This window comes from Trachinotus anak, unplaced genomic scaffold (assembly GCF_046630095.1).
Source record: "Trachinotus anak isolate AG129_WGS33_773 ecotype Australia unplaced genomic scaffold, CSIRO_AGI_Tana_v1 ptg000005l, whole genome shotgun sequence".
Taxonomy (NCBI): domain Eukaryota; kingdom Metazoa; phylum Chordata; class Actinopteri; order Carangiformes; family Carangidae; genus Trachinotus; species Trachinotus anak.
In genome coordinates, this window is record NW_027273856.1 from 20240686 (window position 1) to 20267525 (window position 26840).

The 26840-nt window shown below is 42.2% G+C and overlaps 2 protein-coding genes across 5 annotated transcripts; one reads left to right on the forward strand and one right to left on the reverse strand.

Moving 5' to 3' along the window:
• LOC139621879 (galectin-3) lies at positions 1-4257 on the forward strand. Of its 2 annotated transcripts, XM_071478820.1 has the most exons (7): positions 1-397; positions 1465-1511; positions 1710-2270; positions 2368-2456; positions 2670-2841; positions 3151-3245; positions 3630-4257. In XM_071478820.1, the coding sequence occupies exons 2-7, from the start codon at positions 1470-1472 to the stop codon at positions 3631-3633; spliced, it is 963 nt and encodes a 320-aa protein (XP_071334921.1). In that variant the 5' UTR covers positions 1-397; positions 1465-1469; the 3' UTR covers positions 3634-4257. The 2 variants fall into 2 exon arrangements, with proteins under 2 accessions (XP_071334921.1, XP_071334920.1); XM_071478819.1 differs by lacking the exon at positions 3151-3245 and having other exon boundaries at positions 36-397.
• On the reverse strand, positions 4255-26815 carry LOC139621876 (mitogen-activated protein kinase-binding protein 1-like). Of its 3 annotated transcripts, none has more exons than XM_071478810.1 (33): positions 26445-26815; positions 25060-25151; positions 22996-23058; positions 22831-22888; positions 21472-21642; positions 21243-21380; positions 20453-20635; positions 19423-19583; positions 19001-19190; positions 18417-18560; positions 18112-18299; positions 17844-17935; positions 17605-17730; positions 17084-17154; positions 15460-15581; positions 15292-15367; positions 15084-15195; positions 14906-14969; positions 14463-14573; positions 14138-14295; positions 13837-13874; positions 12853-13053; positions 12594-12739; positions 12311-12450; positions 11382-11573; positions 11126-11192; positions 9734-9889; positions 9173-9345; positions 8309-8926; positions 8112-8199; positions 7765-7853; positions 6575-6660; positions 4255-5605 (listed from the first exon to the last, which is right to left on the reverse strand). In XM_071478810.1, the coding sequence occupies exons 1-33, from the start codon at positions 26544-26546 to the stop codon at positions 5366-5368; spliced, it is 4656 nt and encodes a 1551-aa protein (XP_071334911.1). In that variant the 5' UTR covers positions 26547-26815; the 3' UTR covers positions 4255-5365. The 3 variants fall into 3 exon arrangements, with proteins under 3 accessions (XP_071334911.1, XP_071334910.1, XP_071334909.1); XM_071478809.1 differs by having other exon boundaries at positions 9173-9348; positions 12594-12736; positions 26445-26812; XM_071478808.1 differs by having other exon boundaries at positions 9173-9348; positions 26445-26812.
• Positions 26816-26840: the final 25 nt, after the last annotated feature.

Genomic DNA, 26840 nt, shown 5'->3' on the forward strand with positions numbered 1-26840 from the left:
CCTTGCATTTGACCATTTGAGTTTCCGGACTTTTTATTTTCTTTTATTAAAGGTTCTCATTACTTTCATTACCAGCTGAAATCTTGAAATAATCCTTAACACAAGGCAATAAAGAAAACAAGAAGAAAACCAAAAAGATTAAACTACATATTTAAGAATTTAAAGCTAACATATTACTCACTACATCTTATTTGCATATGCGTTGTGACATGAGAGGGTGTGGCCTCTCTTTCTGACATGTGGAGTGATGAAGTGAGGAGTGACCAAGTGGTGAGAGGGTTTGAGGCTATAAAAGAGAGTTGTTTTGTGCTTGGCTACAAACCACCTGATTCACCTTAACTAGACCACAGCCCGCAGCCTACCCCTGGGTGCACCTGAGGACAAAAGACAAGAAAAGGTAACTTCCAGTCTTAATTTTATCTGTGGCAGATGATACAAAGTGTTTTATTTTTCTGTGCATCAGTTCTTCACATCCAATGCCAAAATGTTTTGTGGTATCAGAAACAGAATGTATTCCCTGGTCCTGGGCTAAAGTCCTGATGTAGTGTGAATTGTAATGGTAAACAGGACAAAAAAAATGATAAAGTGATAAAATGTTAACTTAATATACGAACATATTTCATCTTCACATGTATTTAAGTAACTTATCAGTTTGATTGCTGTGCATTGACTGTTAGTGATGATGGCGTTATCAAAAACAAAGCCACTGAAAAGTCCTAAACTACATTAAATGATTATATTTCTATATAGTTATTCAATATCATTACAACTTTTGCCTTTATATACATTTACATGACTAATATTATTTTTCAAGTAGCCTACAGCATCTGTGATAAGTTATTAATGAAGCACTTAAATAACTTAGTAACAGTAATTGGATCTGCAGTCACAAGAACAACCATATATCGGTGGTATGGAGCAGACACCAAAGAATCATTGTGATTGCACATTCCTGTCTAACTGCACACATAACCCAGAATCAATGTGCCGTTATGTTTCAGTGTGACTCAGGACGTCTTCTGCAGTCATCATTCACTTAGTACATCCCATGGCGTCCAATAAGCTTTAGTTAACAGTGTATATCTATATGGAAACACAATAGTCATCCAGTGCAGCAATTGTTTGCTGTCACTTTGGCATCTTGAAAAGCTATAGAGTCCTCTGGTGGTCACCTGGAGAACTATGACTGCAGTGTGTACTGCGTAACTTGTATAAAAAATAAAAAAAAAAGAAAAGAATTAAAGAAAGAAAGAAAGAAAGAAAATGTGAGTGCATTTTATACTGTAGTTCAAAATATTTGTTAGGTTTAGTCTTAGTTTGGCATTCTGTGTCATAACATGGCATTTCCATTTTCTTTTCTGATTTCTAACAATTTTTTTTTTGGTTTACTTCTGTTTTCTTCCTTCTGTTGTTGTAAAGTCCTCTGAGACTTACCCAAAATAAAAATTGCTCTTGCTTTGACAGGCAGCATGGATGTAAGTACCTCATCAAATTCTCAGATCTCTACACTGGTAAGAATGACACAATTCATTTTCTCTCCATTTTCCATCTAAATATAACTGCTTAAATCTTTGCTTATGTCAAACGGCCATGTTTGCAACTGCAAGTTGGTGTCCTCCATCCTTTCCACCCTCACTCTTCCCCGTATTTCCATCCTTGCCCCTGACCCTTCTCTCTCTCCTTCATCCCCCTCTCCTCCCCCCCCTCAGCATTCTGACGCTCTCTGTGGCAGCTGCCCGTCCTCTGGTTCTGCCCCACAGGCGAACAGCCTTTGGCCCAGCTTGCCGCCGTCTGGAGCTGGGTTCCCTGCATGGCCAGGACAACCCGTCCAGCCTGCACCATGCTGGACTGGCCAGCCAAACACTCCCTGCTGGCCTGGAACGCAACAAGTCTCTGCCCCTGCAACAATTTCATTTCCATCCCCGGCCCAAACCATAACACCAGCTCCTGCACCAACCATAGTTCCAGCTCCAGCTCTAGCTCCAGCTCCAGGGCAGCCCTGTCAGCCTTGCTGGCCAGGCACCCAGTACCAGCCTCCACAGCAACCAGCTCCAATTCAAGCTCAGATCCCTGCTCAAGCCCCAACTTCAACTCCAGTCCCAGTCCCAGCACCTGCCCCTGCCCCTGCTCCTGCTACCAGCATCCATCCAAATGCACCAGGGTGGCCTGCCCACCCTGGCTGGCCTTATAACCCAGGACAGTCGGGATGGCCTGGACAGAATCCATCTCTCGTACCTGTACGCTGGCTTCCACCCACATCTGGACCTCTGGTAAGTCAAATGCAAGGAATTTCACTTCATGCGTTTAACAATCTTGTTTGAGTGTCAGGTTGTTTTATGGTCCCTCTCTCACTGTTTTGCTGTTTAGAGTGTGCCATACAACTTGAACCTGGCCCGCGGGGTGTATGACAAGATGATGATGACCATCTTGGGCCATGTCAAACCTAACGCTAAAATGTAAGCTTATTTATATGTACTTACAGTGTTTTCCTGTGCTGTTCTGTTTCCTACATATTCAGGTTCCTACATCTTATGTTGTTAACATTTCTGTTAAATCCAAAATACATGGAAAACATGAAAAGCTTGTCATTAGGTGAAGGACAGACAAATACTACACAACAGAAACTATACAGGGTCAGTGAAAGTCCAACCTGCTTTGGTCTCCCACAGGTTCACAGTGAACTTTCTGAGAGGCAATGACATTGCCTTTCATATCAACCCTCGCTTCAGTGAGGGGGGCAAACAGGTGGTCGTCCGTAACCACAAATTTGGTGAGCGCTGGGGCGCAGAAGAGAGGGACCTGAAGGGACCCTTCCCCTTTGCTCTTGGGAGCCCATTTGAGGTGAGTTTCAGGAGGAATCTAACCTTGAGCAGCTGGACTTCAGGATGCTATGTGTAGCATGCTAACATCTATAAATCTCAATTAAAATCTCAAAGAAAATTCACCTGAAGTGTCAGCGTCTGCAGCTATTAATCCTCTTTTGCTTTTCCAAACAGTGATTTTTTTTTTTATAACAAAAATTCCATAAACAAAAGCTACTAATCATTTTAACCATTGTCTCATTTGTATTTTACAAGATGTTGATTTTTCAAAATCATACACATGGTGTCTTAAACTGACTCCAGGTCACTTTCTCATGGTTAACATCAGGCTAACGTTTGGAAAAGATGGAAAGGGTTGGAAAGTCGTTTGTGCAAGCGAGTCCTAGATAAGGGAACTGATGTACTGAAGGGAGGCTCCTGGAGGTCAGTGGGGGTCTCGTGTTGCTCAATAACATCAATAACAATTACACTTTAGAGGCATCACCAAGCAGTGACTAATCTGAGAGGCTAATTCTGTCTTTGTGTCCAGCAGTCCCTGTGTGCGTGTCTACTGACAACTACAAAGTGTTTCTCTGCTATTGCACCTTAACTTAAAGTTTTCCTAGATTTTGCATTGACAAAAAAATCCTCCTGTACATTGTTATCCTTTAGTGCAATGCCAGCAAAATATATTCGGCACAGCAGAAGAGCTGTTTAAAATATAGCCATGATTGATATATGTATTTTTATTTTACTTGAGCTCTGCATGTATGACAGCTCACACGCTTGATGGACGTACTACATTGTTGGTGTTGTGCTCTGTTCCAGATGAAGATCCTGTGCACTCATGAGGCGTTCAGGGTGGCAGTGAACAACATCCCGCTGTTTGAATTCCGACACCGCGTCAGAGAGCTCAACCAGATTGACAGGATCAACATCCTGCATGATGTCGTCCTCACCTACGTCAATGTGGAGACACTTCCATGAAAAAAACAGACTGTGTGTGTGTGTGTGTGTGTTGTATATGCAGCAGAACTGCATACAGGGACACATATAGGAATTTGCCCACACACATAGCCTACATACACACAGGCTTTTAACACACTATACTGTGGAGGCACTACAGCCTTCCCATTTTTATATCATGGTGCTTAAAGATTGAATAAGAGTGTTAGTATGTAATGTAAGATTAATAATCACATGAGCTGAGCTCATTCTATAATGTGTCACAATAAGATGCTACATAGCTAACCATTTAATATACAAAAAGCTTTTCACTATAAAGATGCTACTGCTATTTATTATGTACAATCTTTACTATATTATCTCCACTAATAGAGAATAATACTTGTGTCAATATTGTCTGAAAACAATTATGGCTCATTTCTCTGGGGTTTTAATAACTCTAATGATTCTTAGATAAAATTGTCAGTCAGTAATAAATAATCAACACCAACGTCTCTACGTTTATTTTTGTAAGAGACCTTAAAAGACAGTGCAGTAATTAGAAAGTGTATGACAGTAACACAGAAGACAAATCTCTTTCAGAGAAATCTAACATCCCAGTAGAACATTAAAACCAGCGCTACAAAAAAAAAAAAATGTACAGGAGGAATGTTGACTAACAAAAATGAATTATTGTCTGATATACATCAAGTAATAATAAGCACACAGCTACTTCTGCAATGAGGGAGACACTGTCGGCAGAAAAATATGAATGACATGACATAGCCCAGATCTCAGTGGCTAACATCTTTCCAGGTCATTCTTCTGACACTTACCTCTAACCTGACTTGGTAATATCACCACTTCTATCCTCACATCTCAACTTCACTTCCTCTATCCTCCTACCTTAACATGCTCTCCCCATCATCTCCTTTTAATATGTAAACAGAACCATTGTGTCCCACTTGTATTGTGCTATGTTCCTGTCCTGAAGTCAGCCCTTTGGTCTGGGGCAAGATGCATAGACTAGTGATCAGACTAAAAACTGGCATGAATATTTATGCCAGTGTTATTTGCTGTAACGCCACCCTTAGGAGGAATGTTTGATTTTTATTCTAAGAGCCTTCCTAGTGCTAAACATGGTGGAATAATGACACCTGTAGCCTCCAGGGGTTGCTATTGAGGCTTTAGATTTCATAACATTTACCAAAAGTACCTATTATGCAGTACGTGAATAGTGCCCAATACTATTTTGCCAATTTTGTAACCCCAATACAGTTTTTAGTCAACCACATCTTTGCACCAGTTTTCGACTACCTGTGCTCTTCATGTGACTTCATCATCGTTGCCCCACTAGTGTCTCCCTTCCAAACATTTTTCTACGATTAAAAAAAAAGTGGAAAACAGACAAACTATGGCATCTTAAAAAATAAGGCAACATTTTTTACACATTCTTATTTCAGTGCATAACATCCAACATCCATTCTTTTCACTTTCTCAAAATATAATGACATCTCATTGCTTGCTTTGTGCAAATAACAAGTGTGCAATTCACAGTGCTACTGAGTGCGCATGTGTCTGTGTTTCAGTATGTGCATAGCAAACGTCAGTCTATCTCCTCAGGTCTTGGTATCTAGTCTCCTCTCCACAGACTTCAGCAGCAGCTCAGCGTACTGCTCCAGCAGAGCGAGAGCCTTCTCTCCCTCACCTTTGACCTCCTGGTCCACTTGGGACCCTTCACACTGTGAGGACACAGGAGGCAGAGAGTCCAGCTCAGTCTTGACCATGAACAGGGCCTCGGACAGGATTCTCCTCATCTGCTGCTGCTCCTCACTGGGCTCTTTGTTGCACTGTACAACCTGGTTTAAATGAGCCCACACATATATGAACCAGTCAGCCAAACAGTGAGTGAGACAGACAGGCAGACAGATATACAGGCTGTTTACCAGTGTGTGTCTGTCTTTTTCATCTGTTCCTCAGATTATAAATAAAACTCCATGTGTTCCAATGGATAAAAAATAAAATGAATAATTAAACACTCAGGTCGGGTTGCAGCTATTGTTTTTATAATCAATTAATCTGTCAGCTATTTTTTTGATTTATCAAATAATCTTTTTGTCTATAAAATAGTAAAATGTGCTGAGCTGATTAACTGATCAACAGAAATGAATACAAACTATTTTGTTAATCATTTAAGCTTGATTCTCAATTGAGAGGAAATAATCAACAGATAAACCGACTATGATTATGTTTGTCACTTGCAGCCTTAAACACGTCCATCACTAAACCAAAGGCGTCATCTTTAAGTTGCATGTTTTGTCTTACGTCAACAGTCAACAACAAAAAAGTATTTAGTTTGCTTTCATATCCAAAGAGGAAAAGCAGCAAATTATTACATTTGAGAAGATGAGACCAGCAAATGTTTGCCCTGTTTTAATCAGTTATGAAAAGAATCAATAATAATTATTGAACTGATTAATTGACTAACCATCTCAGGCCCACACTCAAGTAAAATGTGTGTGAAAAGCAGCAGCATCCACAGGTGACTGGAAAATGGCAAAACATTTGTAGGAGTATCAATATTATCTATTGATACATGTAATTTAGAACAATAACAGGAGAATGAGAGCGGCAGCAATAACAGGTGTGTGAGCAATGATCTCTACCTATTCCCCCTTTATTGTCACCATGTCTCTCTTTTCCACGTCTTTCTCCCGGTTCCTTTCATGCTCTCTTAACTCCCCGTCTCCTCTTGTTCTAATTTTAACAGACACAAGCACACACACACACACACACACACACACACACACACACACACACTCACTGACCGTAGTGTAGAGCATGATGGTTTTCCTCAGACTGTTGTGAAGCTCAGCAACAGCCTGCCTACAAGTTTCCAAGGTGATGGACTGATCTGCAGAGAAAGAGAGAGAAAGAGAGAGAGAGAGAGAGAATGACTCTTTCAAGTATCACACTGCATGTGGCAAATCTGAATGTGCACAAAGACTCACGTACAGTACAGAATAGATAACACGCAGACACACACTGTTATTGAGTGAAGTGAGAGCACTGTAAATGTTGAGCAAAAGGTTAAAGAGCATAAAAAGGAGAAAAAAAACTTGGTAGCAGAAAAGAAAGTATAGAAAAAACACACAAGGAGGCTGCTGTACAAAGCCAGAGAGGAGCAGCAGTGTGAACTGTGAATATGAGAGAAATGATTTCACAGTTTATATCCCCCAGCAAAACACAGCTGTAGGTACAAATGTGGACTCAGTATCATTTAATGGCATTTACGGTTAGTGTGTTTTTCAAATTGAAATGCTAACTTTGTGAGGCAGTTGATGATTCACAAAACTGCAGGAAGAGGAGCATGAAGAACAGGATGAGGAGTTATTTTAAGACTCACCTCGGCATTTCTACCTTTATTTACTGAGTGAGGAAAACATTCAGATAACTGAGGCTCTATATATATCATAGGATAACATTCAATAACTGCTTATTACTGTATCATCATCAAAGGGGAGTGTCAGTGTGAGCAGATTCCTCTGCATTCTTTCAGTCAGATGAGGAGGTATATATATCTTGGCATGAGGAGTTCAAATGGAGGTCTCTCCTTTTAGGAAGCATGAAGGATGCAGCAATGAGCTGCCAGATTTTGATAAAGTGTCAAGTTTCAAGCCTGTTGCATGAAATAGTAATTTACATACTGAGCAGCATACCACAGTGCTTGCTCAATCATGTTTTGATGTATTTTAACTTTTCAAGAGACGGAGACCAAAGAGCTGCACTGGACAACTAGATGACGTTAAAACACAGTGAGGAGAATTCAAAATATCAGCCTTGTAATCACAGTACTGACAACAGGAGGGCACCGAGACAGATGGAGGGACATGAGACACAGACGCAGACTGACAGACAGGCCGGAAGACGGAAGGTGAGCAGTGTGAAGAGATGCAGTGATGAAGAGGAGGAGTTTTTGTGATGGACAGGTTAATCAAAGAATTCTGGTGAGTCAGACCTGGCTGGGGGTCAGCACTCGATGTGTGGGCCGGTTTGGGCACCAGAGGGCACTCTTTAGCCACAGCCACCTGTCCTGGCTCCTTGGCACTGGGAGGGAATGTCAGAAATGCGTCTCAGTTACTGTATTATGCTAATTCTGACATTCTGCTATGTTAATTTAACAGGGTAGAAAGAAAACAACAAGCAAAATCTAAGAAGTTTGCTTAACTCAGAAACACTCTCATGTTTGAGGCAGTTAAATAAATGCTTAGCTGACCATACTATGTGTTGTTCTTAGAGGTGATTTTATTACAACTGTTGCTAAGAAATATTTATAACATGTGGTTAAGTGTTAAAAAAATGTACCTGTCAGAGACTGAGCTTCTCCTCTGCTTCACTGGTAGTGAACTTGTTGAAGAAAGATCCAAACTTAAAGACAGATGTCTACCTAGTGCTAAAAATAACAAGATAAACACAAAGCAACACACATATAATTAGGGATTTAGTTCTTTAACTGTTTGTGTGTGTATGGTACATCTATGTTATAATGCTGGCTGTCTAACCTTGTTTGCTTCCTGGAACATTACATCCAGGGTCTATTGTAGCCCTCGCTGGACCTCCAGACCAACTTGAGCTCGGATTTACCTCCAGGCAGAGGCTGCGTCGAGGGCTGAGAGGCTGCTTGGGAAGCGGGATGCGAGAGGGTGGAATGCTCTGGGTAGAGGGAGTGGGTGAGACTGTCGCTGTAGGATGGGAAGGAGCAGGGGAGGGACTGTTTGATAGAGGACACGGATGGACGGACGATGATGATGAGACAGAGGAGGGGAAAGCGGTGATTGGAGATGAGGTGAGCAGTGGGGGCTCAACCTCCAGCTCCACAGATGACCTCCTGCCCTTAGGGAGGGAGGGGGAGCGAGGTGGAGTTCCCATCTGGATACCGTCTCCCAGAGAGGAGGACCGACTGCCTTTAGCCATAGAGCTGGCTGTGGGGTTCATGTAGGAGTGCTGGGGCCTGAGTTTGGGGCTCTCCCAAGGCAGGGGGGACTGGGGAGACTGTGGTGAACCAGAGGAGGGTGAAGACATGTGGAAGGACGGCCTGGGAGTGTCATGATCCAGGAAAAGCTGCTGAGGTCTCTTACGTAACACCTTTCGGTCGCTAGAAAGCACAGGGGAGTGAAGAGCTGGAGAAAGAATAAAGAAGTGGAGATTAATGTTTTTTTTTTAAGGAAGTAGATGCACATTTACTGGATGACTTTTAGAATTATATCATATATCAAACAAATGACTTGTTTCCAATTCCAACATATTTTACATATTTCACAACGGATCTCCATGCTAATGGGGTTCATTAAAAAACCTGATTCCATTATTACAGAAACAATAGCAAATATATAGAAACAAATGAACTAAATAATAATGAAACATACAGTCTGAGGCCAAGTTCTGGGCAGAGTGTGATTTCTTTAAACATGTTGTTCTGTCCAACAGCAGCGGAGCTTTGGATGGAGGGGGGTTGGACATCCTCCACAGGTGGGACCCTGAAGTCTTCTTCTTTTGGCGTCTGAAGGTTGGAGTACAAACCCTCTCTGGAGCATCTGCCCTGCTGAGATTCAACACCTCAGCTTTAAGATCATTCAGTTATCAGTAGTCACAAATATCAAAAACAAGCCGACTATCATTTCTGCTCTTTCATTCTGAGTTCAGTTTCTCCCCGCTTTTGTTTACCCCTGTCCAGTCTGTAAGTAACAGGATGGTTGTGAACAGTGTAAAAATGTCTAAAAGTTATAGCCTTGAGTGACCTCAGAAATGTCCATTGCATTCTTGCTCTGTGGCTTCATCAATGTCTTATAATCATTTAATTACACAAACAGAGTACCTTTTGTGCTTTTTGAACGTTTGCATTTATGATTCATTAATCCAAGTCAGCCAAAGAAGCACTAGTCTAAAAATAAGCCCCTTGCAGCACCTATTCAGTGTTTCCTTCTTACTTTGGCCCTTCCATCCTGTGAGGGGACACAAGGGTCTCGTCCTCCATGTTTCCACTCTGGCTGTCCTCCATCAAGGGCCGTACTTTTGACACTGGGGGCTTAGCACAGTGGCTGCTTTGTTCTTTTCCATGCACTTTGGAAAACATGGACACTCCCCTACACAAAGATAAGTCATTACAGAGTTATAGGAACAGATGAGAAGATACACATTGTAATAATGTCAAAGGAGTAGTCTGACGTTTTAGAAATGCACTTATTTGCATCCTTGCAGGGACTTAGAGATAAGAGGAAGATACCATTCTCATGTCTACACGCTAAATATGAAGCTACGTCCAGATTAATTTAGGAAACAGGAAATAGCCAGCCTGGCTGTTGTGCTCAACCAAGAAATTGTTCAACTCATTAACCTCTGTGAAATACAACATGTTGTTTTTACAAGTTAGCTGTTGTATATTAAACATACAAACAGACTAAAGTAAGCATTTGGACAGAGCCAAGCTAGTTTTTATCAGTCTTTATACTATGCTTAGCTAAATGGCTGCTGGCCTGGCTGTAGCCAGCTACATATTTACTGTGCAGACATAAGAGTGGCATTTTATTATATATATATATATATATATGTTGAAAATAAATCTGCCATATTAAAGGACGGTTTGGGAAATACAACAGGAGTTTGATAAAAAGATTGATGCCAGTCTGTACACTAAATAGACTATGTAGAGGAGCCAGTAGCCAGTTAGCTAACACTAAACTTGACTCTGTCCAAAGGTAACAAAATCTACCAGAACCTCTAAAGCTCACTAGTTAAAACATTGCATCCTGTTTGTTTGTGTATGTACAAACACACAATTGTAAAAATGATAATTGTCTGTTTTATGGGGGTTTATTTGACAATTTCTTGGTCAGGAGCAGTTGCCAGGCAACCAGCGGAGACGGGAAGGTGGACTGTGTTACCTTTGAACAGAGCCAGGCTAGCTGTTCGTCCATGTTTCCAGTCTTTAAGCCAAGCTTACCAAACGGGCTGCTGGCTGTCACTTCACATTCACTGTACAGCACAAGCATGAGAGTGGTATCGAATACTTGGCAGGAATATGAATCAGCAAATTTCCAGAAAATGTTGAACTAGTCCTTAAAATGAATAATGTTTTGCAGTAGCCGTCTCTGTCACTTCTGTGGTCTTCCGCTGTGCAACGTAAATACAGTATCCAAGGATAAAAAATAATGCTCTCAGACACAAAATTACCCAAAGAGACTTAACAATATCATTTTAAACTGACAGCTCGGTCTGATCCATACGGTACACAGATGGTTTAGCAGAGCAGTGTGCGTGAGTCCGCATGGGTTTGTAATTATAGCTGTGAGTCCGCACTGGTCTGAAGTGGTAAGCAGTACCTGTTATTATGTCCTCGGGCCAGGAAGCGTGAAGACATACTGAGCCTTGGGACTCTGCTCTGCTCAGCTGTGGACAGACATCAGGCATTAGGAAAAAAACAAAAAGGAAAATGGAGACAGCGGCGAAGAGAGAAGAAAAACACCCAGTGACACAGAGAGAAAAAGAAAGAGAAACTGAAAGTACAAGAGAAACCACCAGACTAATCGATACTGTGTGTGCGTCTGCATTTGCTTGAGTGTGTTTGCCCTGCCTTACCTGTGGTGCAGCTCTCTGCCAATGTCTCAAAGTTCTGCTTAAGGAAATCTTCTTCACAGCGGTCAGCGGTATCAGTCACCGTCCTCAGAGCCTCGTCCATACTTGTCACTTCTGCCTTTTGCTCCTCTTCCTCCTGCTCTTCATTCTCCTCGTCAGAGCTGTCCTGGCTCAGAGACTCCACATCTGCAGAATCTGAAAGCAACAGGAAGAACAAGTACAGCTGAGAGAAAAAAAAAAAAAACCTGTCATAACCCTCTTGACCTTGATACATCTATTGCATAGAACAGGTAGGCGCCAGATAATCCTTAACAAATGACCAGTCAGAATATTGAGGCTTATGTGGTAGTATTAGCTGACATATTTCTATCGGGTCTGAAATGCAAAAAAAAAAAAAAATCCCAGCCTGTGTGTGCTCAAATCCCTCTCAGCAGGTATCAGCAGCTGCAGGAATATCATGGCTTTCATGTACATTTTAGTCTTTCATTTTAAATCCTGCACTTGACACACTTGGAGAATTTTTTATAAGTTGAAACAGAAATGTAGACAGATAAAAATACAGAAATACAGCACACAAATGTGACTGTTTATTCAAGATCCCTGTACTATTGCTCTACCTGCAAGCCGTAGGAAGACAATCCATCACTGAAAGCCAGTATGTGTATTATTTTAGCTTCTTAAATCACTTAGTGTACAAAACAGCTTAAATTATAGTGAGGCATTAGTTTTTGTTTATAGAAAAACAATATAATCCTGTTCAATCTTGTTCAGGATGCGCTGCTGTCAGCCACATGTCTTTTCTGATGCAAGTTAGAAATTTTCAAATTGTACACATATAGAAGTAGCTTTAAATACCAGTCCTCATTCATCTCAACTGTTCATTGCCTGAACTGCCCCTTTGTTATTTGTTCTCTTATTGTTGTTGCCCTCACCATCCAGGACACAATCTGGGCTGGAGTCCCTGCTGTCGTAGCCCAGGGAGCAAGCACTGTCCGGGCTGCGGCTGTCCTGGCTCTCACTGCGGATCCCTCGCCCTTGCATCCTGCAGTGCTGCTCCTTCATCATGTAATCACTGACGTATGAAAACACAGAGAGGCGGAAACAATGAGGACCGGGGCAGAGAGGAAAATATTAAGCCAAGAATAGAAGGACCCTTTTGTTCTCTTTTGAGGTCACTGTGATGATGAAAACTGTGTGCATTAGGCAGGGATTTACCTGCTCTGGAGTCTTGTGTTGTCCTCGTTCTCCTCGGGGTACAGCAAAGCTCCATCAGTCCCCCTGATGCCCTTGGATGGGTGTGAGGACAGCCAGTCAGCGGGTGGCCAGGGCCGATGCCTCTTGGTTCTCTCCTCCAAGCGCTGCTGCAGAATATAAGCACAGGTGACTTCGTGTGGCAGTGCCATTACACACAAATGAATCCATATGGGCAGCTCCCTCTTTCTCTCTCTTACGCATCCTGTCCATCTATGCATACCGTGGGCTCCTGGAGGCTGGACGTGCTCTGTCTCTCTCTGTCATGAGGGGGGCAGTTGGGGTTTTTCTTGTGAGCAAAGGTCTCCAGCTGCCTCAGGTCCAGCATGGATTTAACCATCAGCTCCAGAGAGCCCATACGATGAGACCAGCGCCTCCGAGGACGCTTAGCAGAGTCAGGGGTGACCTGGCTGATGACTCCATGCTGTCAATGAGGGTTGGAGACGTATAAGGCCGTTTTTTTTAATACAAAAGACATGAGTAAAAAATATCATACAGCAGTTCTGGAAATTAAAACTGACAGTCAATATTCCTTCAGATGAGGTTGTGTGATGTACTTTTTAATCCTCTAACTTTGGCTGTGTATTTCAGAATGAATTTCACATCTCTTTTATTTCCCCCTGGTTCATCACAGAGGATTTAATCTCATGTTTGGTGGAGTGAAGCCTGAGATCCTTAAGCCACTTCACTCCTTCTGAAGTACCGATAGAAAACTAAAAGAGACAGCAGACAGGAGCAGCAAATGTTCTGTTCATCAGCTGTCCAGCCTATATACACTACTTCAATCCTCTGCTGAGTATAATGTACTGTTAATTTAAACTAGTCAACATTTAGCAGGAACTGAATTAAGGGGAAACATGTATTGGTAGGTTGTCAGTGTTTTTATTTATATTTTTTTATTCATATGATGATCCCATGATTGTGATTAACATGGAATGACAATCAAATTAAATATACTGGGACACAGACATACACACACACAAAATATTGAATATTTACAATTTTAGACTTTTCTTACTGCTATTATTTTTTATCATGACGTTGTTAAAAATTAACATTGAATTTGAATTTACCTTAAAGGGAAAAACAAAGTGATGGATTGATTTTCATTATGTGGAGCCAGTGGCCTGCACATTTAATACTTCTAAAAATGCATCCAGTGTTTGTTATGTAATTTAAACAGATAACACAGAATTTAACCACATACCTTTGTCAGTTCCCAGTCTTGTCCTTCATCTGAGCCTCCTGTTGTATGGAAGAACAAAATAATTAGAAGTTATAAAAAGAAGAATAATTACAGATTCCATTTTTACTCCTGGATTGGATTTTTCATTCTGCTGTTATTCTGCTGCACTCCACAGAGAGGTCAAAGGTCAAGGACACTGCAGCAGGTCAGATGCTCACGAACATGGTTGCCAGCAAATATCCCTCTACTCAGCACTACCCCCTCATATTCCCTTGATAAACTTGTGGATCACCGTCAGTGCTGTGTCTGTGTCAGACAGTACCTGTGTCCTCCTCTCCATGGCTGCTGTCAGATGACGTGTTGGTTGCATTGTCTTCAGGGTCATTGGCGTCAGTGTTCTCCGCTCCGTCCTCCACCTCGTGCTCGTGGTCACTGTCTGAGGACAAACCACCCAGAGAGGGGGCGCTGTACACCTCCCGCCTGGGGCAACACAATCAGAGAGTCAGACAAAATGATGAGCAGTCAGGCAGTCATTAAGTGTGAAGTGGGGACATTTTCTCCCGTTGGCTCCTTTATCATCAGCGCTAAGTTTATGGAAAGAAGGTAATCAATGAAAGGTCTTGAGGGTGCGGTGTGTGTGTCGTCACCTTGGACTAGAAGTCTTGCAGGGTGGTGTGTTTGGGTTCTGTCGCAGTTGGCAGAGCCTCTCTCTCATGCTGATTGTCAGTTCTGGAGCCAGTCGCCACACAAAGATACAGCTAAGAGATAAAAGCACTCGGGCATTAAAAATTCAGCATTTCATTTCAGCCCGACTATTGAGGAAACTGTCTGCAAACACATTTCCCCACTCATTTCCTCTTGCAGCAGAGTCTCAAGATGAATTCAGTTTGGGTGCTACTCCCATCCTTATTTTTTTTTTTTAGTGCAGGAGACATAGCACTGAAATGATTCATATTTCGATATCTCATTGTTATTACAGCGCTAATTTTAAATATATAACTAAAACTTGTGATTCTTTTCAGAAATATGTCATTATAATGATCATATTTAACCCTGGATTTTCTAGTACACACACAGTAGTGTCTCTCACCTGTCACCTGACACAGAAATCAAATGCTTGCAGTCGTTGGTAAATTTCATCCCGGTGACAATCTCTGCAAAACAAGAAAGATGGCTGGTTATGGATCATATTCTCTACTGCTATAAAAGTGTCAGTTTGGCTGTATTAAGTATGTGTGTGTGAGGTGTAGCTGTGTGTGTTCTGTTACCAGAGTGTCCAAACATTGTGGCGACACACTCCCCAGTGTAGAAGTCAAAGATGCTGATGTTTTTATTGGAGCAGCTTGTGGCCACATATTGACCTGAAGGATCGATCTGTACCTGCCAGACCAAATACAGAGGCATTTTAGAGTTTATGAACTGTGTATTTAGGAAGTGAATGGTTTTTTGATTGGGGACGGTGCAGAGAAATGTTACCCTGAGCAGACTGCCATCTTCACTCAGTGATCCTTTGTAGAGTTTCTTCTGTTTGCCGCTGTTGATGTTAAAAATCCTGCAGGCCCGAAGGAAAAGAAACCGCAGAAATTGAAATAATTGATTCATTTCCAGTTGCTAACCTCTTCGTCCTTCAGCCCACACACTCACCTGATGCAGCGGTCTTGGCAGCCAACAGCAGCATACTTGCATGTGGGGTCTACGCCCATGTCATACAGTGTGGTCTTCCTCACCATGTGGTGAGAACGCCTGAACTCTGTTCCTCTGTCAGTCTGCAAAACAAAGAGAAAGTCTGTCAGGCCTGCACAGTGGACAGAGGCCGCTGTAGCTCTTGCATTAGCGAGAACGCTGCTAAATGAAATGTAGGGAAAGTGGGACACTAAACAACCTTTTCCGCCATTGACCTGGTTGTGCAGTGGGTAACTGACTGCAAGAAGCTTGAGTGGAGGCGGGGCTGAGTTACTCCACCTCACTGAACTCAAACCTCCACACTATGTGCATGCGTAGAAGTACTATATGTATTCACAAATATTGGCAAACTTTAATTGAGATGCAGAAATCCTCCTCTAACAGCATAGGTAGCTAAACAGGATCTGCAATGTCTTTGTATTGTTTGCAAAGAAAGCAAACATGACCTTTGCATTCATATATTTAAAATCTGCAGAGGTCCATTCGAATGAATATCAATCTGTGTTTAAAAAGTGGGTGTATACACGTAGCTGTTCTGCTTTAAAATGCACTAAATACAGACCACGAGGTTTTTGCCTCAGTTTAAGTTTTGTGGAATGAATGTGCTTGGCAGTGTGAGTTAAAATAAGTCATTTCACTTTTGATGTTTAGGCCATAGGAAATCTGTGTGTGCAGGTCCAATCACACAGACACGGTCAGAAAAGAAGATTATTACGGCTCATTAGGAACCCTTGAAAACACAGAGCAGCATAGACGATGCTCATTTATGTTTTGCAGAGAGCACAAACCCGTCACAACGAGTTTCTAAAATGAGTACTCCATAAATGTCTGGATGCTGAGGAGAAGTTCCACTCAAGACTAACAAGCCATTGCTTATTGTGCTCTACAAAACTTGATGTTGTGAGTCACTGCAGTGGCCTGAATCGTGTCTTAAGTTTGAGAAGAATGTCGTAACTTATGCAAGTCTGAACAAACAGAAAACTGCCCCAGTAACCCAGACGCAAATCTGGAGGAAAAAATGCAACAAGATGTCTCCTTTCCTGCTTTAGTTACACAACTCGTACTCCAAATGCTCCCTTTGTAGTAAGTGGTGTAGAGTTAAACTCACAAACAGAAGCTAAATAGGTTGTGTCACTGTTGTGCTGCAGGGCGAGTCCTCGATGGGAGGAATAAAACAAAGAAGCAGCAGCTGAATGCTGAACCAGAAACAGCTCCTCACTGTGCCTTTTGTGTCCAGGAAGATTTCTTTTAAAGAAATGTTTTATTTGGTGTATTTGGTGTGTCATTAATTAATTAATTAATGTATTAACATTAAGCTGTAAATCAGACTAATTTTACAGTGATTGTAAAGTAGCTGAAAGAGAGGAAGGTAGCCTTATTGCTTTTATAGAATATTGGAAAATGTGATTATATGCTATATGTATTTTCACAAGTTTAGCATAATATTTACTACGGTACACAATATGTGCAGAAGTTCTGGTTTAGCTAGACCTGATTTTTATTTTATGCATTAATGCTTTTTTTGTCACTTACACAGATATATGTGTGTGTCAGACAGACAGATTCCTGCTGAGATGTGTCTCACCTTGTGTGCGGTGCGGAAATAGATGCTCTTGTCTGCCCCACAGCTGATCATCCTCACCTTGTTGTCATTGGCTGAGGAACAAAGACAGTCATTGCAGGATGACTTTTTTGAACTTCTTTTTTTGAATTCTTGCATTCTGCCTGTAGGAATCACAGAAATCCTGCTATCCCTCATCACACTGCCGTGACTAGTATTATTACTGGTAAATTTACAATCCAGGAAAAAACAGATTTGTCACAAGAGCGCGGCTTCAAAATTGATCAAAATTCAAAATCAGAGGTAGCAACTGATGCAAATATGTTACAAAGTGCAAAAAATAAAAAAGTGCGTAACAAAAAAGGCTTTCCTCACAACAAACAAAGCTCCACCTGACTACACACGTACAGTTGTCGTCTATAATTTAAACAAGCAGCGCTGCAAACGAAGTAAAAGAGGGACTTTGTGTGAGACTGAGTGGAGATGAAAGCAAGGATTAAGAAAAGATTAGTTGTCAGATGTTGACAGTGTCTCAAGTGGCTCACCAGCAAAGCGGACGGCTGTTATGGATGAAGAGTGCTCGTCAAGTGTCTGTACCAGACTGTAGTCATCCTCAGCATCCAACACATGGATCAGACGGTCCCTGCTCGCTGTAGCCAGCAGCTTCAGGCCTGACAGTAACAAGATGACTTAAGCATATATCGTATATGGAGCCAATACACGAATGCCCTACAGGCAGGTCATCACCATACTAAATGGCAGAGCCACAAAGGCTCACACTGACCTGTTTCTGGATTACTGTACTCGAGACAGAGTATCTCAGCATCGTGGGCCTCCACTTTCAGAATCTCCTCCATGCTGCTGAGGTCGTGAACCCTGGAGAAGACACGTGTACACATTACTTTAGGGATGGAGGTGACCAAGTGCTTCTGCTTTGAGGTGAAGAACATTTAAGATATATTTGAATGTTAACTGACAGTCATAATCAGGCAGTCCAATTGATCAAACTCTCTGAGTAGTCTGCTGTCTAAATGTGAGCCTTCATGTCCTACCTCAGCATCCCGTTGCGGTCTCCAGATGCCAGGTGTTTGCCGTCTGGACTGACGCAAATGGTCCGGATGCCTGTCCTGCTTTCTGTTGTCTGTCCATCCCCCGATTTATCTGCATTCACATTTGTCATACATTCTGGATCCAGTAATGCAGCAGTGTTTCCGTCTACGTAGATTACATTCAAGAGATCCTGCAAAGCAATGATTGACAGAGAGATAACTCACCATAGGGAGAATATGCACTGACCAAATGTCAGCATTTGCTTTTGCACAACATGAGGACACACAGGTATTAATGCCAAACTCACACTGCTGAGGATGTTCTGAAAATGAACGTGTGATTGAGACCAGCCCTCCATACGCCACAGTCTGATGGTGTTATCAGCTGAGCAACTGAAGAACGCGCCCGATGACAAACCAGCACCCAGTTCCCCAGGAACATCTGGGAACAGCTGAGGAAGCACGAGACAGACGACGGGTAGGTGGGGATTAAAGGAATATAAAGACCAGGAGGATCAACAGTTTGTAGATTAATAGAAAACAGTGATATACATTTACATTCATAACAGAGCATTATCATGAGCTGTAATGATGCAGTTTTACTTTTATTGTCTATTATTAGCAAGTTAAAACTGTGAGGGCGTAATGTTAACAGATAGCTTATTCAATGTAATTACTAAAAATAAAATATAATAAAAATATCCATTAGCGTGTCCCAAAGGTCTCGAGTTCTGCCCAGAGCCCCCCACCCCAGTTTTAGCATTTTGGTGTTATTGAAGAATCCCCCAATGTCCCTTGAATCAGTAATCTAATCAATGGCCAACATCCAAACACACTGCATGTGTCACAGTTGCTAAAGAGCTGTGTCGTTCACTTCCTCCTGCCTGTTTACCTCCAGGTCCCAGACACAAGCAGCGTGGAAGAGGGCAGAGTGCACCTTCCTCACCCTGCTGACATCTCTCACATCCCACACATACAGACTGTGGTCATTGTACACACAGCTGAGCCAGTGGCTGACGGGGTCGTAGGTAACAGCAATGGCAGCTGGGTAACGGACATCTGTCTTGGTGGAAAACAGGTGGCTGATGGGAGAGAGGGTGGAGTACATGTTTAAAGATTGTGGAATAACAGCAACAGATGTTTTCTTTAAAACAGTAACGCAGTCAAACTCTTGGTTCCTAAGGAATAAGACACGTTGAGGAGTTCTTTAGGCTGTGAAACGGTGCCGCTTGAGTCAGGAAGCACTATAAATAGAGTATTTGATCCTGCAGCGGATCAGTGCCAAGGCTGTGTTACTCCTGAGCTGTTCCTCACCTGGCCTCGGTAAATGCTGTGACATCGGTGCCGAGGGGGTGTGGCCGCGGCAGCGTGCAGACGAAGCGCAGGTCAACGGGGCTGAAGGCTCGCACCGTTCCATCAGCGCAGCCACAGAAGATCATATCCTCAGACAGAGACAGAGACTGGGCCACGCTCGTCTACAGGGCAGCGCACAATACAACACGCACATCAGCTCATTTCATCGTAATTTGCAAATAACCCTGCAGCAGAGAAATCTGTCCATAATAATGAAATTAAGTTTCAGGAAAAATGTCTGAATTTCACATAAAACCTACTCATGTTTATTCAGGCCTAAAAAAGAAAGTCCATGGGAGCCCTGCCTGTCTGTGATAATGAAGGTTACAGGGCAACACATCCTGTACTTGTCCCCGCTGCTAATCTCTCTTTGATCCTCTGACAGAAGGCAGGAGCAGGAGCCACACACCTTCATCCTCACCTCTTGATTAAACACCACAGCTGGACACTGACCATGAGCAGTGCTGCAGTGTACAACAGCATTATTATTGCTACTGTACAGCACTTAGAACCAAAGTAATGGATACATAAAAACACTGTAGATTTAACACTGGAGGAGTGAGATTAAAGATGTAGACACCTACTGAATCAGTAACGAACACAATGCATGTTTCATGAAAACCAGCAGCGTTTTCAGCAACTGATGTTTTTTAAACCACACTCGTCGATGTTCATAAATGATAAAGAGATAAAAGGTGCACTATTCTTAAAGCAAATGATGTCAACATTTAAGTGACCTTATTTACTTTCTTGCAGAGTCAGATTTGAAGATCGATACCAAATGGTGATTTTTCCAAAGCTTAAACACACTGATTCATCACACTCAGACAAGTGCTGTGCATCAGCTAAGATAATGTTTAGTTAATGGACGGAGTGACACAGCCCAGTCGATATCACTCCATCGCTTTGATGTGGGTGAAAAGCTGTGGTCTTTAACCAAACCGCACAAATGACCCCTTTGTTGCCGTTGGATACACCTCCCGTCACTCACCCGCAGGTCCACCCACTTGTCCAGCATCCTCTTGCTGTTAAACTCACACAGCAGGCCAGAGGAGGTAATGCAGAAGGTGGAGTCAGATTTAGAGCCCCGCCCACAGGCCACATCACAGAAGAAGTTGTTCCTCAGCTCCCCCAGCAGCCCCGAGCGGCCCAGCAGAGGGACGGGAGCGCTGGCCTAAATACCACAGAGGGATGAGGGTGAGCTGATGCAGCAGAGTAATGGTTATATTCACACTTAGAACTCAGTTATTTCTCAGCCCGTCCACTCTGCATCCACATCTGTGTAGCTGTTACAACTTCTTGGTGTGAAAATTTGCTTTAAAACTAACCAAAAAAATCCCAAATGAGAATTTGTGATTTTTATTATGAAAATATTTTCAATTTCTTCATTAGAGTGTCAGCGATTACACACTTAGCATTTGTGAAGTCGTGAAGACAACTGTGTGAAGACACTCGGCTCAGGAACAAAAAAATAGCAATGAAAGAGGAAGTGAGACGAAAGCAGTTTACTGGGATGGTTTTTCTAGCTGGGATCATTTTCAAGGCGATGAAACATTTCTACTCTGTGTAAAAATGTTTGGCAGAAAAAGGATTCTTCAGAAGGCAGAAGTACAACTCCAACTCTAAGCAGGAGAGGTTGCAACCTAGGTCACATGACCGGAATAAACACCAACATCATCCTTTATGGACAGAGAAGACCAGACCAGAAAATGCAGCACAAAGGGAGACATTTCTGCAATTCAGTGGTTATAAAAGACTTTAGGGATACGTTATTTCAGTACCTTGCTGGCCTTGCAGTGATCCAGATACCAGAACTTGACATGTCTGTTCCCCACAGTTACAAAGTAGGAGCTGTCCTCAGAGAAAGACACGCCCGTCACCTTACTGGACACCTTGTTGGCTGCTACAACTACGTCTTTCTGCGGGAGAACAAAATCAACAATACATGTAACAACTTAAAGCTATAAGAGGAGCTGGTTGCGGGTTTAGACTTAAAAGAGTGTGAAGTACCTTCCACGCCCAGACGTTGACTATCATGTCATGTTGGTTTCCCACACTGACAATGTATTTGCCGTTGGGGGAGAAAGCCACACACGAGACGCCATATTTGTGCTTCTGGAGCTCCGCCACCTGTCTTCGTTCTGCCACGTCCCAGAGTCTCACCGCTGGTAGGTGTCCGCTCTGGTGACAAGGAAAGAGGGAAGTGGAGGAGGAGCAGGTGAGAGGTAATAATTCATTATCATTAAAGAAGGGGCTCATGTTTTTGTCTCCATTCATTAAATCCACTGGAGCGGGCTACAAACAGCAGTCGCCTGTCACTCCGGTCTATTCGGCTGTCTAAGAGATTATCCTCTCTGTCCTCTGACCTCTGCTCACTGTATAGCGCTACTTGTACCTTCACCTGCTCGTGTTATTCTCCTCTCAGGGATCAAAAGGTCAGCAGGCTATTTGTGTAGTCTCTTCTTTTAATATGGCAGAAAGAAACCTTGCAAAGGTCACGGTTAATAGGTGAGAGGAACGGCAGCCTGAAGGACACTGAGGACGGATGACATTCTCCTGAAGACAGAGAGAGGCAGACAGAGGGAAGAAGAAAGAACAGGATACACATGTCTGCTCTCAGCCTGTCCTTTATGTAAATGAGCCACTGTTTGGTTTCTTATCAGATCATTCACTCAGGAATATCTTAAACTCCTCTCCTCTTTCAAGGCTTACAGGAAATCCTCTAACAGAGAGGCGACGCTCTCAGCTTTGATCACACAGACACAGCACTTGAAAAGAGAACCATAATGACTCTGGTAGATGAATATAGTATCAACATTTGCATTGGAAAATTGACAGTAAATGTGCCCATCATATGAAATCAGCCGTGCTCCGGTATCATTTTCACGAATTCAAACAGTCATGGTGGAAGTCTGCAAGAATTTGGCATTTGGTGTCTTTTAAATGGCAGCGGAGCAGCCTGTCCTCTGTGCATTTGGTCTTTTGAACTTTGGTCTCCGCCGTCATGGCAACTACTGCGTGCTCATCCACTTACACAGAGAAGTCTTTCATCGGCTTTGATTAGCTGGGGTGGGGTGGGGGGGTGGATTAAGATAGCTTGTTGTGTTTAGGCACATGCTGTAGCTACAACACACACACACACAGTGACGCTTGATTGACAGGACACATTACTCTGTGACATCAACACTGGAGACAAGATTATCACTATTAACTAAATGCTATTATGCTGATGTAGTGGATGACTGCTTAACTGCAGGAAACATATCATCTATTGTAAACACACAGTAATATCAACATGGTGAAGGCAGAAATAAAAGAACAGAAGTAGCCAAAGAGCAAGACGACTGATTGACAAGTAAGAAGACCCACCTCTCCTGTGACCAAGAACTTGCCATCAGGGGAGAAGGACAGAGCTGTGATGGTTTTTCTGTGAAAGTGACAGAGACAGAGACAGACGGCTCAGTGTCACTCTGGGAGTTTTGTCACTTTAACGTTGCTCTGTTTAAATGCAGCCTGTGTTTGTGTAGGACTCACCTCGAGGTGTTGATGATGTGGTGCTGTCTGTTCTTTTTGGGGTTCAGCAAGACGACCACACATCTGCATTAGGAAGAGAAAAAATAGAATAATCCACATAAACATTTGACCTGGAGCAAGTCCTGAAACTCTACAACTCTATGTACTTTGTATAGTCACTGTACTGAGGGAAGAGTTTGGTATAAGTGGAAAATTTCAATTTGCGAACTTTCAAGAATTTTTGTGTTTATTTAGTCGAGGTGTTTGCAAGAAATGCAAACACTTGTCCGCAGCTGAGTAGAAAACACATTTTTCAAGGTAATGAATAATGGAGCTCTCATTTCACAGTGAATACTTGTGGCATTGCTTATCGCACCAATGCTTACTGATTATACACTACGACCTTAAAAACATTTAAACTCTGATGTAACACACCAGAGCAGCACTCTAACAGCAGCTAACACGTACAGAAGTAAGCCTGAGTTTACTAATCTCTGTTCATCTGTAATTAAACTTTACTCTGTGACCAGTTGAAGTATTTTCCAGAGGATTAAAGTTTGAAATACAATAACATTGCACCCCTTCATGCATTTACTCCTCTGGGTTACACGTTTTACAATATATTTATTGAATATTAAGTGTGCTGAAGTTAATCATTATTACAGTTAAATTCCAAGTGGAAGCATTTCTGAACTTAAGAGCAAAGTAGCATGAGATAACGTAGCTTCCAACATGCAACATTTCATGCACATTAATTAAAACAGTAAAATTAATTCATATCTTAAAGCAATTGTCTGACATTTGACAATTATTTTGCCTTCTTGCTACGACTTAGATGAGAAGATTGATACCACCCTCAACATCACACAGTTAAATAAAGGAGAGTTGCAAAAAAGTGCAACTTTTGAACAGAGACAGGTTTCCCTGTGTTTCCAGTCTTTATGCTAAGCGAACCAGCTACTATGTGCAGACCACTCCAGTCTAGTTCCTGAAATGTCAAATAAATCTTTTAAGAAGAAAAAAAAAAAACAACCTCTCATTGGAGCTAAATGTAACCTATCAGTGTTTGCGCCTTCAGTGTTTCAAAGTAAAAGTCCCGTCCTGCTTCATTAAGTGTTTATATTATTTTGCCAACCCCCTGTGATTCATCTCCTTTTTGTGTAATTGTCCTTTTCCATATTCAAATAACTATATTGTTTCCTCTTGGTAAAACTTCCTCTTTATATCCTGTTCAAGAGCTGCACGACAACCATCCACCTGTGACTAAACTAGTTCTTTAGCTCCGGGCCAGGAATCTGCATTCCAGCCACCACAGCTTGCACAGACTTAAACTGAGACAACAAGTGGATTACCAGACTGTTCGTGATTTGGGAAGTATAAGGCTTACTAAAATCACAATCAGAACCAGACACACACACACACACACGTGCATAAGTGCCCACGCTTGCACACATGGACGTTGCTTTCTATCTGTCTGACACAAACATACACTCTTTGACACAACAGTAATGTAAACTACTCTAATTCTGCTCTTGTTTTCAGACATTGACCTTCTTAGTATGAATACAGTTTTGTCAGAAGATTTGACAACACATAAGAGGCTCAGTGCACTTGCTCCTGTTGCAGTCTCGCAAGACCCACTGTGCGTGTTTTTAAACTCTGCAGCAGCTCTGAGGCCCTGAGAATCGCCACTGTAGATCTACAGTAAATCCTCCAACCCGCAGCTCACACGTCTCTTTTTTTCCTCTTTTTTCCTGCATTGAGCAAGTTAACAAAACCAGTCTCACTGTTTGCACAGAAATAATAATACTACACAGTGCTCTTTACACCAGTGTATCAATGAGAAAGTCAAAGGAAGCCTCCCTGAGGACAGGATAATAAAAAGCTTTGAGTTTCTCTGATGAGAGCCCACAGAGCGCTCCTCCTCAGTTCCTCTGAGATGGCACAGAGATAACACACACAGAAATTTGCACACTAACTGTCTGGGTGAGGTATACGATAAGGAAGCTGTGCATGCACGGAGTGTTGATAAATCAAAGGTCAGATGTTTAGATAACGACAATCTCTCTCCGTCTCTCTTCTTACCCTGCAGGGTAGGCCACGAGTCCAGATCGGGGGTCGCAGGTCAGACCACTCTTGCCTGAGGCAGTGATGCCCAGAACCTTCTCCAAAGTCACCTGTAGAGACACAAAGCAGGAATACACCTGGGCTCAACCATTTACTGCTCTTCTTTTTTTTTTTTTTTTTTTGAGATTTCACCACAGTGAGAAGCAGGAGAAAAGAACATCGTCAATGAATCAAAGACAGAAATAGATTGTTGTTGTGTGGTTAGAACATGTGAAGACAACTGGCTAAATGTGGCCTCTTTAAGTTAAATAACATGAAGTAGCTGTAAACACTGACTTCCTGGTTGCTTGTAAGATCCAAAAAACGATTATCTCCCTGGAATGTGATGATTCTGATGTGTGAGAGTGGCCAGATCTAAAATAACATTGAGTTGTTTGTTTTTTAGTTTGTGCATACCTGCACAGACACTTTCTTTAGTGCCGTCCTACTTTGTCCATGATAAACAGGTAAGCGTCTTGCACAGACATGATTCACATGCAGTGTGGGCCATTTCACTGACTCCAGACTGAAGCTAAAATATGTTATAAATGTTATTATATTATTATATAATATTATTTCTCTTTTGGATAGCTCACAGATGTAGAAGGATAAATAGAATTTCAAATGAAGTGTAAGAGATCAAGTTTAACTTTGCAGTCAAACAGAAGACGTGACAGCTGGCTTGGCAAGTCATGCTGTCTGTCTGTCATGGGATTTATTAAGCAGCTATTGGTGTCATTGACTAGTCTGGAGAAACACATGAATGTGTCTGAGTCTATTGTGTCCTACTAACACATATATGACAACAATAGAAAACGATAAAAAGCACAGTCTCATATAATAACATTTTATTTTTGTCTCTGTACCACTTTCTAATAAGACACTTTTGATTAAGTTATAACTCATTGGTTTACTAGTGATTAGGAAATCATTTACTTCTTATGATATACTTCATAATCGATCAGTTATAAATCATTACAAAGAATTAATTCAGGGTTGCCAGGTTGTGAAAAATACCCTTTGCTACTGTTTATCTTTTCTGTTTGGTAACAATGCAGTTATAACTGTTAATTATCACTAATAAATGCTTAATAAAGCTATATAGCATAAAGCATTATAAAATTATTTATTAACCATTCATGAGACTTCTAAATTAACTTAGAAAATAGCACCTTTTCCTCTACAGCAGCAGTTGTTTGGATACACTGCTGTACTGAGCATTTTTTTATATGTTAGATTTGACACCACAGATAAAAGAGAGAATAAGAAGATGAGTCCAGGCTGCTCCTTTACTTCATGACAAGTTGTTTCCCTCAGGAACTGAAAGAATAGCACTTTTAAAGACGGGCTTTATGGGAACGCACCTTGCCGGTGAGACTCTCTGTCCTGCTCTTCTTGTGCTTGGTTGAGGGAGAACGCAGCAAATTCCTGATGCGACTTTTAATCGTGAATCCGTCGCCGGGCATCTTGTCTGCAGCCTCCTGCTGTGACAGTTCCCGGTGACGAGCCCCCAGCCGAGCGGGGCAGGCAGGCTGAGGAGGCGAGAGAGCGGCCACCAGCACCAAGCCACCACCAGACACAAGCTGCAGAGATTTACGAGGTCGGACAGTGCTGCTGCCGCTGCGGACGTGTGGACACTGATCCTCCGAGCGGGTTGGCTCTGCTCCTGTCTGCCTCTCTGCGCTCCGGGGCTGATGTCGCCGTGTCTCAATAACGCGCGGAGAAAGGCCGCTGCTCAGCTGTTTGCCTGCGTGACATCA

Bases quoted from the DNA above. Each gene is read 5' to 3' on its own strand.
- LOC139621876 (XM_071478808.1), bottom strand. From the start codon at position 26,546: ATGCCCGGCGACGGATTCACGATTAAAAGTCGCATCAGGAATTTGCTG. The intron at 14,296-14,462 runs GTGACGACACAC...GTGTTGCCCCAG, and splicing joins TGCAAGACTTCTAGTCCAAG to GCGGGAGGTGTACAGCGCCC. The intron at 6,661-7,764 runs GTCTGACTCACC...CTTTCTCTGCAG, and splicing joins GAGTGCTGACCCCCAGCCAG to ATCAGTCCATCACCTTGGAA.
- LOC139621879 (XM_071478819.1), top strand. From the start codon at position 1,470: ATGGATGTAAGTACCTCATCAAATTCTCAGATCTCTACACTG. The intron at 2,457-2,669 runs GTAAGCTTATTT...GGTCTCCCACAG, and splicing joins GTCAAACCTAACGCTAAAAT to GTTCACAGTGAACTTTCTGA. The intron at 2,842-3,629 runs GTGAGTTTCAGG...GCTCTGTTCCAG, and splicing joins CTCTTGGGAGCCCATTTGAG to ATGAAGATCCTGTGCACTCA.